The 17,808-nt window shown below is 49.4% G+C and overlaps 5 protein-coding genes across 5 annotated transcripts; 1 reads left to right on the top strand and 4 right to left on the bottom strand.

Moving 5' to 3' along the window:
• Positions 1–4,370: 4,370 nt before the first annotated feature.
• On the top strand, positions 4,371–6,673 carry FOBCDRAFT_278338 (fungal-specific transcription factor domain-containing protein; the record flags this gene model as incomplete). The annotated part of the gene is made up of 4 exons (XM_031187990.3): positions 4,371–4,844; positions 4,975–4,984; positions 5,040–5,126; positions 5,178–6,673. The coding sequence occupies 4 exons, from the start codon at positions 4,371–4,373 to the stop codon at positions 6,671–6,673; spliced, it is 2,067 nt and encodes a 688-aa protein (XP_031035255.2).
• Positions 6,674–7,658: 985 nt separating this feature from the next.
• Positions 7,659–9,169, bottom strand: FOBCDRAFT_49653 (uncharacterized protein). The gene is made up of 2 exons (XM_031187992.3): positions 8,989–9,169; positions 7,659–8,894 (listed from the first exon to the last, which is right to left on the bottom strand). The coding sequence occupies exons 1-2, from the start codon at positions 9,063–9,065 to the stop codon at positions 7,853–7,855; spliced, it is 1,119 nt and encodes a 372-aa protein (XP_031035257.1). The 5' UTR covers positions 9,066–9,169; the 3' UTR covers positions 7,659–7,852.
• Positions 9,170–10,265: 1,096 nt separating this feature from the next.
• On the bottom strand, positions 10,266–10,827 carry FOBCDRAFT_49643 (uncharacterized protein). The gene has a single exon (XM_054706553.2). It carries the CDS (start codon positions 10,726–10,728, stop codon positions 10,312–10,314), a length of 417 nt encoding a protein of 138 aa, XP_054562528.1. The 5' UTR covers positions 10,729–10,827; the 3' UTR covers positions 10,266–10,311.
• Positions 10,828–11,862: 1,035 nt separating this feature from the next.
• Positions 11,863–13,668, bottom strand: FOBCDRAFT_297442 (major facilitator superfamily domain-containing protein; the record flags this gene model as incomplete). The annotated part of the gene is made up of 5 exons (XM_031187994.3): positions 11,863–12,192; positions 12,242–12,339; positions 12,394–12,683; positions 12,739–13,430; positions 13,484–13,668. The coding sequence occupies 5 exons, from the start codon at positions 13,666–13,668 to the stop codon at positions 11,976–11,978; spliced, it is 1,482 nt and encodes a 493-aa protein (XP_031035259.2). The 3' UTR covers positions 11,863–11,975.
• A 1,177-nt stretch (positions 13,669–14,845) lies between these two features.
• FOBCDRAFT_49577 (uncharacterized protein) lies at positions 14,846–16,655 on the bottom strand. The gene has a single exon (XM_031188009.3). The coding sequence runs from the start codon at positions 16,547–16,549 to the stop codon at positions 14,969–14,971; it is 1,581 nt and encodes a 526-aa protein (XP_031035274.2). The 5' UTR covers positions 16,550–16,655; the 3' UTR covers positions 14,846–14,968.
• Between the last annotated feature and the right edge of the window lie 1,153 nt (positions 16,656–17,808).

Below are 17,808 nucleotides of genomic sequence, written 5' to 3'. Positions count from 1 at the left end.
GTCAAAGCTGCAGGTGCTCATGCTTCTCCATGAAGAAAAAAAAAACATTTCCGGCCTGGTCGCAGTCGACAGCAAAGATGCCAGGGACTCTTCGTTGAGAGTGATATTCTATCCGCCGTGACTAGGTTACAGAGCACATCAAACTGTAAAGTCGGGAAGTCATTGGCCGATTGTGACGAGCCAAATATAAGTCCCTTATTTTAGAACCAACAACTGGTGTCGGCGATGACGTCTTTAATCTTCCAGATGCGCATGTTTCTCCTGACTCCTACCGATATGGTTGGTTCCATTCATCTGCCCAACCTTCAGCCTAGGGAAAAGACGGGACTCCATTAACGGACCGCGCGTGGGCCGGCGCACCGTCGAACTCAATTGTCGGGCAAAATTTAATGGCAACTGGTTCACATACCAGGAGCAGGGGCGGTGTGAGATGCAGCTGAGAAGCGGAATGCTCGGTTTGAAGCGATAGACTATTCATAGATGCCGCCGAACGCTGAATTGGAGTTGACCTCTTGAAGTTCAATTGCACGTCCAATGAGAGGTTGATCTATTATGATATAAAACAACTTGAAGTACCTCGAAGTACCACTGTGTGTCAGCAACCCACTCAAGGCTTTCATGGGAGCTTTTAGCTCCAGACCAGCTAAACCTGAAGAGGAATGACGACGACATCCTTGGCCTCAAGGTCGTTGGATATTGCTCTCTATCAGCTAACTGCCAACATCAGTATGTGATCTCAAGAGAACATCAGCTTGATTGATGCGGAGACCGAGGGCGACCACCAATGTGTAATGCTTGGCCATGTCCTATATAGTTAGTACATGGTATCAGCTTGGTAGAATTAGCTGAGACATGTTGCGCGTAGTGATTAAAATTAGCGATGAAACCGTTGTGGCTTCCAAGTCTTGCCAAATGGTAGATGAGCATGCCCCGGAGCTGACCAGGGGTTACTGTTTTGGGGAATCCGAATGATGCTGACTACACATATCTGAGATACTCTTCAAAGAAAGAGCAGACCAGTTTATGTGCGTTTCGCAAGAGAGAGGTTCCGGATTTCGAATGGTAAAGACCAATTCCAAAATCTTCTGTCAAAGTAATACCTCGGGTGTGTCATCAACTTCAGTAGCCAAAGACTACATAGCTGTGCATAGTAAAAAAGAGCCTGTGATGCCGCATTTCTGTAAAGCAACGACAGCCAAAATATCTAACCACAACACCACTTCTAAGGTTCACTATGGACACACTGGGCGAGGATGTACTTGAGAGCCAAGGTTCATGAGCTCCATGTCAACATAAGAACCAGGGGTCGCGCTCTTGGCTGTGTCCCCCGCAATGTGAGCAGAAAAAGCAAACATAAACAATGAACATTGTGTTATGAGTGGTAGATGGCCCCAATAGAGTTCAAATTTTCTGGCTCTCATCGCCTGGCAGTCGATAATCATGGAAACTGCGTCCTATTCGGGGTTAAATCTTGCGAGCTGACGTGGGGGTAGACCGGCGGGCCGGCATCTTAGCGAAGTTGTCAAAGCCTCGAGTCTCTCGAGCCCAGGGTTCTGAATCGCTTTGAAGAATTGAATACGTATCGTGATCAACCAACGAGTGGGCCATCCGTGATGGCCGAGTTAGGACAACTCGTCGAAATGGCAGACAAATTTAGTCGTAATGATCGACCAACCTAGACAGGCATTGTCTCAGAGAGAAAGTATGCCTTGATCACCTGAGGGTCCGTGAGGAGGCGGTTGGCTGCGGAGGATGCGAGCTGGTCTTACCCCTACCCGTTCGGCTACGGGGCACGTACCATGTTGGAGAGTCAATTGGTGAAGAAGTAAGAAGAAGGTTGAGTTGATATTGAAACTAGAGTTTTCGCGTGGCTGGGAGGCTACTGGTGAACTCATGTCCAGGGAGGCTATGAACTGCTTCGAGTTTTCGAAGCAGCCGAGCAATTAACGCAACTTCTCTTGTCTAGAGCTTCAGAGCTCCAACAGTTGAGGACTGACCTGGGCCGTCGATTTCCAGTCCCCAGAAGCAATGCACATATGCGCTAGCAATACATTGCAGTAGTGCGATGCAGATGGAAGAGGTTACAAGGTAATAGCGACATGGGAATACCATGTCAGTCAGCTTGGTCTCGATGGAAAAGGGGTGATTGAGGTTTATCAGGTGCGGACGTTCCATTCAGAGTAGTGCCTCCGCCAGGCAGAAAAGGACAGCAGTAGTTGATGCTAGTGATAAACGGACGAGTTAGAAGTGGCCGCTATGGATGTTTCTGCATATATTCTGCAGGAGGGAGAATGATGGTGCAGCGCATAGCGGGCTGACGGTCTAGATCTCTCCAGCCAACATGAGGCTTTCTGTTGGAAAAGCCATCAAAGAGAGACAGGCATGATGCTGGTTGGTGTAGCAAAAATATAGGGGATTTGATAAAAAGTCTGATTTTGGTTAAAGAAGCTTTTAATGTGAGTTGAAAGGATAAGGTACGGATACTAAGGAAAATCATTCGGAGTTAGATGTCAGTTGGGCTGGAAGGACGGAGTAGCGTACCTGCCTAGGCCGGGCCTACTCGATCAGATTGTACACTTTCTGTCATCGGCCTTCGTGGAGGAAGGTGCCTTCTCAGATGGGCAGTAAAGGCTGATCTGCATCGTGACTGACCTCTTTGAGGAATGAAATTTGAGACAGATGCCGATATAGTGCAGAAGCGCCTTCCCTATTCCATTCATCCGCTGTCAACACCATCGTCTTTATCCAACCGACTCGCATTTTCCGTCACCACAACCTCTTTGTTGAGAATCCTACAGTACCTTGCCCGCTGACTGAATTTTCTTCACTTGATGCCCAAAGTCAATCATGGTGCACAGCCGAATAGTCTTGTAATCCCAATTGCGGCCTCAACAGTCAACACAGCCTGACTGAGCGATTCAAGCGAACTATACCATTACCATGATCATTACGCAAAGCAGCATCGGTTGGTTGCGCGATAAAGTGTGAAAAAACACTAGCAACGAATACCGCCTAACGGGAATTTACAAACACAGGGGACTTGAAGTGATATCATGCTACAGCAGCGTTGCAACGTCGCCCGTTGCAGACTTGGATTTTCTTTACTCCAAAGTTGGTTGATACTTTGTCGTGTGACTTTCAAAGACAGATCAACGTTGTCGAACCATACATAGACGTTACTCCACTTGTCGCATACAATACGGGCATAGACACGACTCATTACCATTGATTGGCCTCCGAAATGGAGGAGAGATATCAAGCTGATCGAGATGTCTGCTTCATCGAGGCCCTTCCCCTAATTCTAGGCACTGCACGTTCTACCTCGCCATGATCTTGCTCTCGTATCCCAGACATTTGCTAACATTTATAGCACGACATTGTATGCACCACCTTAACCAAACCTGAGTCCTGAGCAGTCCAGACGGGAAACGTCCCACTTAGGCTGGGCTGCTTTGGCTGGTTTGCGTACCCTGAAGTATCTCTGGCAGGGCCCTGAAGACGCTAAATCTATGGAGGGTGGATATCTAAATACGCCATGTCCATGTCCCCCATCAAGGCTTTGGTGGAGACATCTGCCAAGGCTTAGAGTATCCTTCACGTCTCATTCATCATGGTCGTCCTAAGCTACTGAACTAGCCGACCTAGCCCCCCAGCAGCTGGCCCTGGCATGACAGGGTCTGTAGGAGACCATCGATGGCATCGTCGAGCGGCCTGAAAGGATCCCTGGCGGGACCGAACGGCACATGGGTGTTGAAGGTTATGTACCAAGTGTACCAAAGCCCCTGTGGGCTCTCTCACCTTGACCATGAGGCCAACCTCATTGCTAGGCTATGATAACTGTGGGGAGATGGAGTCGACAGACTGCAGAAGGGTTCCAGTGCTGAATCTCAAAACTCCTCCATACCTTGACTCCCAAATAACACCTCTCCACCCACATACTGTAGCCCCTCCATTCTCCTCACCTTTCCCTCCCTTTCATCTTGCGATTTTCGAACCGTCGCCTGTTCTGGGCGACTAAGGAGCTTCGATCAACCGTTGGTGTGTTGGCGTCGATAGCTAGTCCAGTCTAACGTCCACCGCCACCACCCTCTAGTCTCCACAGCTTCATGCTGAGTCGTCACGTCCAGCTTCCATAGACTGTGCTGTGCCTATACATACCGTACCATATTCGATCGGGCTACCTAGTTGTCTATCTAAGTCTTTACCGCCGGCTCTGGGACAGTCGGCACAAAACGTCTTTCTCCCAACTCTTGTCCGGGGCATGTTCATCCTCTTGGATGGCTATCGAAAGTTCATTTGCATTTTCGCAGTCTGAACGAAACCTGGCTTGGTGCGACAACCATAGCATATCCTCCGAAGGCCGAAACAACATGATGCCACCATCACCTTTACCAATGGACTCTTTGTGGATGTCTTCAGCAGCAGCAGCAAATCAACTACAGCCCGGCCAAATTTCACCGTTGAGCGCAGGATTGGACAATTCTTCTGCCCCGACGATGGTACATTCAGCTTCCTCGTCCTGCGCCGATTCTTGGAGTACGGACTATGTCGACCGAGACGATGTTGAAATGGACAATAATTGGGAGCAAGGCTCGGACGATATTCTCACCATTCCGAAGCTGGAGCCGGTTGAAGATGATCTTAACATGGACGATCTTAAAGCCGCCCCCCTGGCGCCAGCCTCAATGGACTCCGCCAAGATAGATCCGAAACCGAAACGACCACGAGGAAGACCAAGGAAACACCCATTGACCACGGCAGTGAGCGCAAGTAAAGTGACCAAGGGTCGATCAAAGACTGGTTGCATTACCTGCCGAAAGCGCAAGAAGAAATGTGATGAAGCGGTAAGTGATTTCATGAAGGCGTTAGACCTGTCACAGAACAAGGGGGAATATCATGCCAACTAGTGTTCTCCCTGCCATGTCTGGTGCTTTGTAGTTCTTGAGCTGTGGACAGAAGGCTAATATAAAGTAGAAACCTCGATGTACGAACCGAATCATTCACCTGAGATATGCAAGATTCTAATCATTTGTTTCTAGGCATGAATTGCGAGAAGAACGCTGTGGTATGCGAAGGCTACCACGAAAAACAGATATGGAAGAGCGGCAAAGAAAAGGCCGAAGAGGGTACGTTTCCTTTGATGAAATACCGACACATCCATCTAATTATCGCACCAGAGCGTTTACGCCAGGAGGCCCTTCCAATCATTACTATGCAACCAATCTTCCATGGTGTCGAGACTGTCGAGGATAAGGTCTTTTGGAAACATTATATTACCCATCTGAGCAATGTCTTAACAGTTGAAGGAGAGGCCAGAAATGCCTTCAAAGACATCATCCTTCACCTCGCCAATGAACACCAAGGCCTCATGCACTCTATTCTGGCAGTCAGCAGCAAGCACATCGACTGGGATACACCGTATGGTGCCAAGTTATTAGCCGACCATCCTCAGTCCAACCGGGAGGCGTTGCAACAACGCGCCGACTATCACCACGACGAGTCCATGAAGCGACTGTACGAGGATATGGGACGGCCATTGGACAAAGACGATCCCGAGTACAAGACCATTCTTTCTGCAAGATATGGACAAATGCTTTGCTTGCTTCTTCAGACGAGAGCCGATGGAAACCCTCGAGGTGAACATCGTGTGCACCTCCAAGCTTACCAGACTCTGATTCAACACTCACCCCCTGAGGACCCTGCTTTATATACTTTCATTACCGAGTTCTTCCAGTACCACATCTTTGCCGATGACTTATTCTGGCACCCTGAGAATATGACAGCCAGACTGTCGTCTGAAGATTGGGAGCCTGTAGCACCGATACAGCCTCCCCGTTTGATAGGTGTTGGTGATGGCCTCTTCCAGTATCTATCTCAGATCACGACTATTCGAAACACGATCCGAGCCAACATTTCTGCTGGTGTTGACCCAGTGGTGGACTACACCAGCTTGTACCAGGCTGCTGAGATTGACGCGGCCATTCGCGAGTGGACACCAAACTGGCCATGGGGTGACAGCCGTGACCGAGTCGGACTGCTCTACAAGCAGATGATGTGGGTGTATCTTTTCCGGACGATCTACCCACCTTCAGTCTCCTCGATGCGCCGTTCGACGTTCAGCACCTTGCCCATCTCGGCCTCAACTACTGTTGCTCCTCCGCCGCCACCACCCAGACGAGCTTCGATGATGGCCACAGTATCAAGGGGCAACGGTGCCACCGGGGCTACTGATGTTCACATGGCCAGTAGCTGTCCAACATCTCGCAACCCTTCGAGGACAAACTCCATGCATGAACAAGACTCATCAACATGCCAAGAGAGGGCATCTTCACCCCCACCTTCCAGAAGGCCAGCATATCACGACCGACGAATCACGCTCGCCGTCGAAGAGTCTCTCACTATTTTGGAGTCATTCAAGCCTTCTGACCCCTCCCAGACCCTGCTACTTATCCCCTGTCTAGTTATTGGCACTGCTTGCTTTGAGCCAGCCCAGCAGGAACGCATACGCACTGCAGTAAGAGCTGTTCGCGGATATACAGGCCTACGGAACTGCGAGCGTGTCATGGAACTCCTAGAAAAGGTTTGGGCTTGCATGGATCAGGGTGACTGGGTGTCTGTATGGGACTGGCAAGGCGTTGTTCGACGAATGCGTCTTGATTTCTCCTGCGCATGAACTTATCCGACAGCATGCGAATAATCATTCGTCATATTCAAATTTGCGTCACCATATATACCACAACACTGGAGTTCTCCAGATCGTTACCACATGGTACAGCTTTTCATTTATGCATATAATGTTTACAGAGCCAAGTTATGACAGTATACCAGTCTGTTATTGTTGTTGCTTTTCTTCCTGCAGCTCCGAGGTCTCTGAGAATTCATTAGCGCCCGAAATGGCAGCTTGCGCATATATCTGAGACGGGAGCTGGAAAAAGATGAGGTCTGGTGTTTCAGCACCCAAGCCTAGATTATCATCTTATCAATTCATCACCGAGGCATTACGACGCAAGAAGTCACATGGGTTCTGTATCGTTCACCGTTTGGTTTCCTTTTCCCTCAAGTATGCCTTCATGTAGGCCCATGGTTGTTTCATTGAACGCTTTGGATGGCATTTGTCTGAGAGGAGCGTTGCGATTAGCCCGCTCCAAGACTAGGTTCACCCTTTTGATGGGACTGGCGTTTATCTCTGGCCAGATGCACTTACAGAACGAGCGATGGTTTTGAGGCAGAGAGTGATGAAGCCATGGCCGACGCCATTCTTTCCCGCTATTTTAGTTTCATGATATCTGCCAAATGAAGTGCACGGAGCATGGTCACACAATTTGAGGCGAATAGATAGCGGCGTCATATTTAGAGACCAGGTACAACGGGCATGCTGATAATACAGCATGCTTTGGCTTTGACCACAATAACATGAAGCAACGTGCCAGGATCTAAATTGACCTCGGCAACGTTGGAAGACCATTCAACGTCCAATCAAACCCCGATTGCATCGTGACATATTCGCAAGAGAAACAAAATACTCTGTACACAGGTACTAAAGTCAATGGCTGAAAGGACGTGTTTGTACAGCATAAACGGCCTTTATTACAAACTGCCCTGAGCTCATCTCAAGATGGGGGGCCCCAACGAAATATCAACATGTAAACATAAACTGGCGGAACAGCAATGCGTGCGCATATAATCTAAACAACATAGAAACTCCTTCTGAGGGCGAGCACAGCATGAGAAATATGACCATATCTCTCAAGTTCGCCGTGCCTAGCAGCGTCCTTCAATCCAGCTCTGGAGTCATCCCCACCCTTGCAGATGAAGGCTCAGCTGGGATATCTCTTTTGATATAATAGCCTCTCTAATCATCACGCTTCTCGCCTTCAAAGTAGAACTTGCCCAAAGGCTCGTCACCCCGCCCAGGTCCTACAAGACCCGAAGCAGGCGCCCTTGTCTCACCTCTGTCCAACCTCTGGACAATACGCTCTGCCGCCTCCTGAGCAGCAGCAGTTTGTGATTGAGGTTGCGACGCAGAGACAGGGCCTCGGAAGGTTGTGTCAACAAAAGAGTCGTTCTCTGGTGCTTGGCCTGGATTCGGATCAGTCGCGACACCGTCCATCATGCGAGCGTCCCGGCGCTCCTGGAGGGCAGACACACTCACAGGCGTGTCACCGCCCATATGAGTGTCACGCTCCCGCCGGGCGTCGCTCAGACCCGAATTGGTTCTTTCAAGACCCCAAGCTTGGGGAGCCGTTCGACGATGATAAATGGGCCCAGATACGGTACTGCCCGCACCCTCACCAAACCCAACGAGAGAGGCAGAGCCGTCATCGCTCATGCGATCGTCATAACCAGCCACAGAACGAGCATTGGCACCATCGAGGTCCTCATCCATAGCGTCGGGATAGCCACCCATGCTTGCGACTGACTCGGCTTCACGGTAGTTGGTATCGGTGCTAAACATGTCTTCATCGTGTTCGCCAGCAGTTGTGCGCGTATCATCGCCATCGCCAACATGGCTCTCAGTTGCGCTGGCCGTTCCGACAGTACTCATCTTGGTCACGGCGACAGGCTGGCCATTGCTATCGAAATATGCAGGTGTCAGGTGCTGTGTAGCAGGGTAGTTGGGCGGAAACCCAGTTGTAGAGGTTGGCGTGGTCTGAGGCGAGGGAGATGATGCTCCTTGGGCGTTCGCTTGAGGAGGTGCCCGGAGGGTTGAAACTCGCTCGAGACCAGCGAGTCGGGAAATTCGGTCGGCACGTTCAGCCTCGAGGCTTTGGGTGGAAGGGTTATGTTGGTGTCCGCGACTGAGAGGACCCTGTGGGAAGTGGCCGCGATGACCATCTTTGATCGCAGTGGTAGATAGGGCGGAAAGCGAGGTAGTGGTGCTCGTAGGAGTGCCTCTGAGACGGACAACGATGTCAGCGAACAAGTTTTAAGGGAAGCAGAGACATCGCATCAAACGATAGGCAATGTTAGGAGCAAGGAAGAACACACGGCATCTCAGAGGGGGTCTCTGGCCTGGAGGTGGGAGGCGGGAGGTTGATGAAGGTGGGGGGCTGCGTCTGCGCCATGATGACGGTAGGTAGTTTCGGTAGTGAGAGGATGTCTGATTGAAAAGCAAAGGGTATTGTCTTTGCTCAAGAGCTTCGAGTCGGGATGGTCGTAGAAGTAGACGTAGATGCGATGATATGAGGCGACGTCAGGTATCGAGGGTTTCGCCGTCAACGGCGGCTCAGGAAGTTGGGCGCCTGTTGATGTCAGGCGGAGAATACGCTGAGGACTATCGCGTGACACTATCGCCGGTGATGACTTGATTCTGCTCGAATATCGGCGATTGTTGTAAGAAAGAGAAAAGGACGTGGGAAATTGAGTGTGGGAAAAAGTGTATTATCGCCAGTTCAGCTTCGCTCTGTTGGTTGGGCTGGGCAGGAGGAATGAATGCAAGACATGCATTGCGACTTCCCACCTCCAGTTAGCACAGCTTAAGGCACGGTGCGCCGTGAACCTGCTGAAAACCCCCTACAGCACAGGTACAACAGGCGCTGGAACCGTGCGATTGGAGAGCTGTACTCAGAGGAATGAGGGGGAGGGGTCAAGTGATTGGGCGGACAAAGGGTGGGTTATGACGTCGATTATAGATGCCGTGATTGGCCAGGGAGCATCGGTATCTTCGAATTGGGAATTATGAGATGCCAATTCTCTGGCTCCAGGACCCTCGATGATACCTAAAATCAATGAATACGGTAAATACTAACATCGAACAGATATTCGTGGCTTATTTCTCAACCTATGAGGATATATATGCTCGCCCTACAATCACGTTTATGCAGATAGGTCATGGCTTTTGAGACCATGCCCCAGCTAACGAACGGTTGGCTCTAAAACGAATAAGGGACGGGGAGCTGAGGTTTCATTCCGGCGACAGCAGATCAAAAAGTCCAGAAATTGTTCTTTTTACTTTGACCCAATTACTTATATCGACAGTATTACTCCAATGCAATGCTCTTCCAGATCCAAGTGCGGATCCAGATACTTTTTCTCCCATAACCTTCTTCATTCCTTTCGCAATCTCCCATCTTTTTTTTTTCTTCTTCGAATCAAATGAGGCTTATCTGAGCGCCACAAACATACGCGTCCATCTACCAAATTACAGGCCAGATAAAAATCGTCAATCCCCGTTGCCATTGACATTCCGTATAGCGCCACAATCATGTGAAATAAAATGAACAAACCCCGTTCAACCAAAAACGCTTGCCGAGAAGAACCATTGCAGAAGCTGAAATGTGCAATGATCTCTAAGGAGGATGGCAGATACTCTCATAGCAGAGCCATTCCGAGAGATGTGATGCCGAGTACCAACGACAGAACAACAACACTAGGAGTCATGGGTGAGGGAGAACCGGCGTTGATATCAGGGACCGTGGTCTTGGGAGCAGGAGGGTCCCAGGTAATCGTAGGTCCATCAGCCGTGGTTTGAGAAGCAGCCGACTTCTCCTTGGTAGCAGACTTGGTATCGGACTTGTCGGTCTTTGACTCCTTCTTGTCATCCTTGCCCGTAGCAGTTGCAGAAGCCTCCTCTGTCGCGTCCGCTGTCTTGGAGTCGTCGGCAGTCGCGGAGGCCTTGTCGTCGGTAGCCTTGGCCTTTTCGACGGCAGTGGTAGACTGCTCGTCCTTGGCGGCGATGACACCGGTGAGGAGGATGGCGATGGGGAGGACGTGCTTGGTGAAACGCATGATGTCGAGTTATTAAGTGTTGTATGATTCGAAGTGTTGAAGATGGATTGTTGAGTCGATCAGTGGAGGAATAGGGGATATGCCAAGACAACGATCGAATATAGTAGGAGTGGTATAGATTCCAACTGTCAGAGAAGACAAGCGAGAGACTTTAGACTGAGTTGGCCAGTAACGAAAGTGAATAGCACCCAAGAAGGAATTAGTTAGAAGGTAAGGATGCAAAAGAAGAGGCAGAAGCAGAAGTAGGTGGAAATGGAGACATGGAAGAAAACAGGGGAACATGGGAAGAGTCGGTAGCCTCTGTTAAGCCTCCGTTTTTCGACGCTAGAGCATGACTTGGGCACCTAAATTTGGAAACAAGGGTCCGCTAGTGCCAATGGACGTCCACTGTGATCCTGGGGTACATCGCATTATTCCACTGAGGATGTCTCAGAGGATCGATCAATGACCAGTGGCGAGTCTGTTGGTATTTGGGCTGTTTATTTACTCTTGCCCGGTAACGTTACTGGAGCCTGATGACATGTGCTGCTCAGTCTGCCCTGATATCGACATCAGGAGAGTTGACTGATGATACAGGAGGTTGGGCAAACCAGCACTTACACGCGGGACAGTACACTTGAAAGTTATTCAATACAATGATACTGAATGGTCAAGACCTACAGCCTAGTATAATGTTCTTGAGTGTCTTCAACTGTTGACAATATTTCAGGCGACATTCTTCAACACAGCCCAGACCTCGTATTCAATATGCACGCATTGGCCCCATTATTACACGACACCACTTTACTTGATGGATTATGGCAACCATTCAACAGCTGACGTACACAGCCCCAACAGCAACATTTGACGTGCTGGCAATTCCTTTAACCAAAATATTCTGCCTACAGCTGAGCTGAAAGTGGTCAAAGTACAATAACATACCAAATGTAACTGACCAATAAATTGCTTTCTAAACCATGTGAAACTCCCCAGCAACGAACGATGCAGCTCATCAAGCCACTAATAACGGATATTAGCGCCATTTAGTCCCGGTACTTCTCCTCCGTGTTACCTGAGGCTCTGCTCTGAACCATCAATCATCTCTACCTACAGTAGGTATTTCATGTTTAAGCCCTCATTTCTGTCTCTTGTCCTCAATAATCAACAGCCGTTCTCATTATGTATATCCCTTTCATGCAATATCCTCCATTACCTTGATTTCGTCCCTCATAACCCTAAGTTCTCATTATCCTCTTATCAGATCCCCTTTAAATGGTATATCTATAACGTGGACTCTCGTCTCCAAGTTCAGCCAACTCATCTTCTCCCATTCCTCGAAACTTGTCGTCCATAAGACCTGCCTGTCGTCGTTCATTCTCTCGTCGGTACCACCACCACATAAATCCATACATGACGGTGCCGAGAGCAACCATGCTGAGCGTTACAGCATGTCCACGGATATATCGAGGCTTGTCTGAAGCAGGACTGGTCAAGATTAGCCGAATTCACGACAACAGTCAATAACAGGACTTACTAGATGAACGCAGACATAATGCCTGCCGCATTACCCCAAGTCAACTGCATTCCCGTACCAGTAGTACGTTTTCCATAGCGCGGCGAGTTTGTGGGCAACTAAACAACTCAGTCAGCTCACTATCATTTGCCATCAAGACCATCTCAACTTACCCAAGCTAGTGGCAAGCCCACAACAACGTACAAGCCCCCAGCTACGAGGAAGCAGCCAAAGTAGTGGACGCCAGAAGACACATCAGCCAGCAGGACTGCATATCCAACAACGCTGATGACTCCAAAGATTACGCAGAAAAGTCCACGCTGTTGAAGCTTATCTGACAGGAATGCAGTCGACATGTACGCCGCTGCACCGAGGAAGTAGCAAGGCACGGTAAGGAGTTGTGTCTCTGCAACCGTCCAATCACCGAGATCTCTAATGATAGTCGGGAGGAAGGTTGAAAACCCTGCGGATATCAATTAGTGGGCTGCGTGCTAAGGTCGAGGGATATCGAAACTCACCATACAACATAGTGTCGACGCCAAACTGCGCAACACAAAACGCCCAAACCTTCCAGTCCTTAAAGGCGCACATCATGTCCTTCTTGCTAAACTCACGACTGGAAGCCGTGTTTCCGTACTCGCGGGCATGCCTCAACCGCATAAGGGCTCTTTCGTTCTCGTCGAGGAAGTAGGCCGTCTCCGCATCATTAGGCAGAGCGAAGTATGTGACCACACCAAGCAGGAAACTGGGAATTCCTTCAATGATCATGATCCATCGCCAACCGCTCATACCATGGAGGCCATCCATATGTCCAATGCCATATGCCAACAGACCACCAAGAGCTCCAGCGACTGCCGCGCTGACGAACAGATAACCCACGCGAAGGGCGAGTTCTCTTTTGGTGTAGAAGAAAGTGAGGTACACCGTCAAGCCAGGAAACAGACCTGCTTCAACGGCACCAAGAAGTAGACGACAAGCAATCAATGCACCATATGAGTTGACGAGGCCGGTGAGGGTGGCGATGATTCCCCATGCAGCAGCGATGAATGCGATCCATCGACGAGGGGTGAAGAGCTTAAGGACAAGGTTGGATGGAACCTCGAAGAGTAAGTATGTGACGAATAGGATGGACACGGCAACCTGGAACTGGCTCGACGAGAGGTCCAGATCCTCTTCAAGTCCGTAAAGTCGGGCATTACCGATGTTGACTCTATTCGTTCCGAATTAGTCATAGGGACTTGGTGAGTGAGTTGCGTAACTTACCTGTCTAGGAAACTGAAGAGGTACAGCACCATTACAAGAGGAATGATGTAGAAGTCCAGCTTCGCAACAAGTCTCTTCTCATCAGCAGCTGAGTTGGTGTCACACTCATCGCTAAGACTGTGACGCCTGGGCGTACTATCTTGGTCGTCTTTCGAAGCCATACTAATTATCTCTTGAGGAGCCATGAGTAACAGTATTTAGTAAGGATTTTCAAGAAGAACTCACAGTCAAAGCAGAGTCCTCCCAGTCCCTTCGCTTTATAGCAGGAAAATACGAATCCCTGCTCAATGCAACCAAGCAAAGGAAGCAGATATCCTCGGATGATAGCGAGAATGGGGAAAAATACCTCCCACTCACGACAATCTTTTAAAAGATTAGGCCTATGCTTGGCGATTCTTGGCGCATGAGAACTTGTAAAGTGGAGGACAAAGCAAAAGATAGACAGAAAGACAACGGAAGAAATAGAAAAGGCAGAAGGACCGGAAGAAGAATATAGTACGACACTATTCAGAATTTTTTTCGTAATAGCTCCGCTTTCAGATCAGGTCACCCGAAACTTCTCCGGTTGTACAAGAGTGAATTAAGCCGAGTAGTCGTTTCTTAATTCCCTCGTTAGGTAGTAATATTATAGAATAAAGATAGGATGTGACTTTGGGTGTTTCGATAATTAATAGGAAGAGTGGGTTCGACCTTTTTTTTGTTCTAGAACTCAAGTTGTGGCGACTTTGGTCAATATGAGGTCGTGATGATCAGAGAAAAAAGCTTAGGATAAATTCAATGATGATGATGCCTATAAAATTAAGCTTGATGATCGAATTCCTCGTTAGATACCGTTGCTTGGCTGAAGTATTTGTCTTGCACATGTCTTCTTCTGGATGCACGACATCAAGTGGCGTCACCGATAACGGACATTATCTGCTGATTGAGTCGATCTATCGAACGGATAAATCCATTAGAGTTGAGTTTCTTGAACCTTAATTAATCAGCGGGAATAACGTCACGTTAAGAGCAGTGCCGAATACGTTACAACGTTGGACCTCAAACAAATAGAAGTCAAAATCTGCCTCACCTCCACTGGACAGAGAGTGGTTGAAGTTCGAGATCCGAAAACATAGATCTATTCACACAGTAACTAACATCTTCAGGCTGTCAGATTTTAATTCTTTTTATTGCATCCACGTATCTAATCCACCTCAACACCTCAAATCATCCACAACTCTGTTGAACCCAAAATGGTAGCAATGGAAGATATACAAGTCATGCAATGGGAGACATCATCTCCCGCTCTTGTTCGCTTTACCGATGTGATCTCGTCATACGCAAGGAAAAAAAAAAGTAAGGGTTTACAATATGTACAGTATCTGACATTAATTATTTCCCCTCCCTCTAGCTACAAGGGGGAGTCTCATCGAATCTTGAAGTTTTCCTCATCCATCCATTCCATTACCAGTGACCACTGTACTGGTCATCAGGCAACCTCATCGTTTACCTGTAGGGTTGTGCGGGCATCTCGTAAACGTTCTCAGGAGGTGCTGTTCCACGAGCGCTTGAAACCTGGTTGCCATCGATCTCAGCAGCATCATTTTGATGCCACTTGGTAGCAGCGCTGTCACTGGCCAGCTCAGCTGTATTGGCAGGGCTATACATCTCAGCAGCGTTGTGGTTGGGAGAGCCGCCCACAGGGTGTGCGTAGTTGTTCTCGGGAGTAGTAGCTGAATAGGCCTGGTCGCTACCAGCAGTGCGGGAGTAGTTGGTCTCGGGGCTAACGGGCATGTAGCTGCGACCGAACTGCTGGGGCTTGGCGAAACCGGCACGTCCATCGCCAAGAGCAGTACCACGGTAGCCCTCAGACTTGGTGGTGTTGCGACTGGGAGCCAGAGTAGAGGCGGCGGCAGTTGTTTGGGACATGTGGGGGCTGGTACCGGCAGCAGCAGCAGCGCCGCCACCACCACGGCCACCAACAGGAACCTCGGAGGCGCCAAAGACATCGTCATACTCGGCCTTGTTCTTAGCATTGCGACGCTTGCGAAGACAGAACCAAAGGAGACCAGCAATGATGGCAAGGCCAGCAACACCAACACCAGCACCAATTCCAGCCTTGGCACCTGTAGAGAGGCCTCCATCGTTGCTGTTGCTGCTGCTGTTGTTATCAGAGCTGGCACCGCCAGTACCGGAAGGACCATACTCTCCAGAAGGAGCAACAGTCGCTGTACGGACAACACCAGTGGTCACTCTAGTAGATGTAACAACAAGGGTACTGGTGACAGTGACGGTGGTACTAGCACCTGCCTGCTCGGTCTCGGTGATGGTCTTGGTAATCTTGGTCTGGCTGCTGACGGTGGAAATAACGGTTCGGGAAATAGTGTTGAAGACAGTGGTATCGGAGTCGCCGCCGCCGTCCGTCACAGTAACGGTAGTGGTGGTCGTGGCACGTTTGTGAAGACCTCGTCGGAAGGCTCGGAGACCGTAGTGTTCACCTTCGATTTGAGCATTGAAGTGAGGAGGAGCACTGGTGGTAGTAGTATAGGTAGGCAAAGCAGGAGCAACGAGTTCAACACCGCCGATAGTTCGAGGAGCCAAATCAAGGGCACGCTTCTCGTTAGCCCACTTTGTCGAGGTAACGTAGGTCGTAGTCGTTGCGGTCTCAGCGTCGCTGCTAGTAACAGTCTTGGTATCGAACGCAGTCGACGTAACGACGACAGTGGATGTAATTGTCTTCATGACAGTAGTCTGACGGCTCACGGTCTTGGCATTGGCATCAGTGACAGTCACCGTCTTGGTAACGGTGACATCCTCAGCTGTGGTTGAGCCTCCATCAGAAGATCCATCAGTAGTAGATCCGTCAGCGGTACTAGAATCGTCGGTAGGTTGGGCGGCGGTAGTAGGTTCTGCTGCAGTAGTGGCAGCAGAGTCGTCGCTCGTGGGATCGGCTTCAGCAGTACTCGCGGGAGAGGAATCGGTTGAGGGAGCGGCAGCAGAGTCGGAGTTGGTATTTTGGCGAGCAACGAGTTGAGTGGCCTCGGCTCCGAGGAGCATACCCAGAAGCAAGAATCGTCGAAGCTGCATCTTGAACGGTCGGTGTTGTCGTCAATTCAACCAAGCTGTCGATATGAGGTGATGGGTGACGGCGGGTAAGGAGACGGAGTACCCAGGAGGGTTCGGCACAAGGAAAGACAAATCCAATGAGGAAAAGCAGCGACCGTCTCAGATAAAAAGAGGTCTCTAGTGTCTCGTGTCTGATAGGGGAGAGGGCGCAAGCGGTCGTCAAGTCGAGCAAAATGTCGCTGGATTGTCTCGGCTTGTGCGATGTGGATAAGGAGTACGAAAGGCACGCGCGGCAGCAAACAGCGAGTGCGCGTAAAGCAAAGGACAAAAAAGGAAAAAGAATCGAGGAAGAAGAAAAAAGGGAGATAGTAACGAGTGTTAGAAAACAGTAGGAGCAGGACCAAGCAGTATTCTAGTGAATAACTACTCGACTCGTATTGTGTTAGTTTGGGTGAGACGGGAAGGAAAACGAAGGATGAAAGAAGAGGCGTAGTAGCAGTGCGTGCCAGTTGCCGGTGCAAATACTACAGTGAGTGAGTGAGTGAATGAATGACCAAAACGAGAGACGGGGGACCCAGGCTCGTGATGAAGGGGACTGGGAATGAATGGCGCGGGAAGAGCGGATTTGCGCGACGCCGGCCACACTAAAAATTTGCTTGCTGCAGCGAGTGAGGTGCGTGTACGGGGAACGGGCTCTAAAATGTAGAGGGTACTTAGTGGCGAAGTACTGAACCCTTGCACTTTTGACAGCGAACTCCATGCATTGATGACTGTTGATTGGGGGAGACACGATTTCAGTTGACGAATGACAATGTTTAGGTAGTTACAGCGAAACGGTCAACGGTTTGCCGATGATAAGCAATTATACAATACTCTACTCCGTACAGACATCTAGACGAGAGAGATGATATTAACAGTGAAAAAGCCATTCTACAGCCTCATTTAGAGGTTCTGCTGTGCAATACGTGCGTGGCACGCTAGGAATGACCTCGCAATTTGTACAGCAGACAAAATGGGCATCAAAGCCCCTGGCAAGATACTCCTTACGGTTTAGCTCGTTTGTCATGGCGCTGCACCCCAACTCTTTTGAGATTGTTAGTGTTCTATTTACGAGGTATACGCGATGCGCAAGTAGCGTGGACCTGTCGTCAATGCATCTCCTGCTGATCTTTACAGGGCGAGGCAAAAACGTGACAGATGCCCAGAAATGATAATCACCTGTAGTTTCGAATAACCAAGCAACAAGACTGACGAAGAGGGTTGATAGAGGGAATTTTTCA

Source organism: Fusarium oxysporum, chromosome VIII (assembly GCF_013085055.1).
Source record: "Fusarium oxysporum Fo47 chromosome VIII, complete sequence".
Lineage (NCBI taxonomy): Eukaryota > Fungi > Ascomycota > Sordariomycetes > Hypocreales > Nectriaceae > Fusarium > Fusarium oxysporum.
This window is presented reverse-complemented; position numbering and strand designations above follow the sequence as displayed.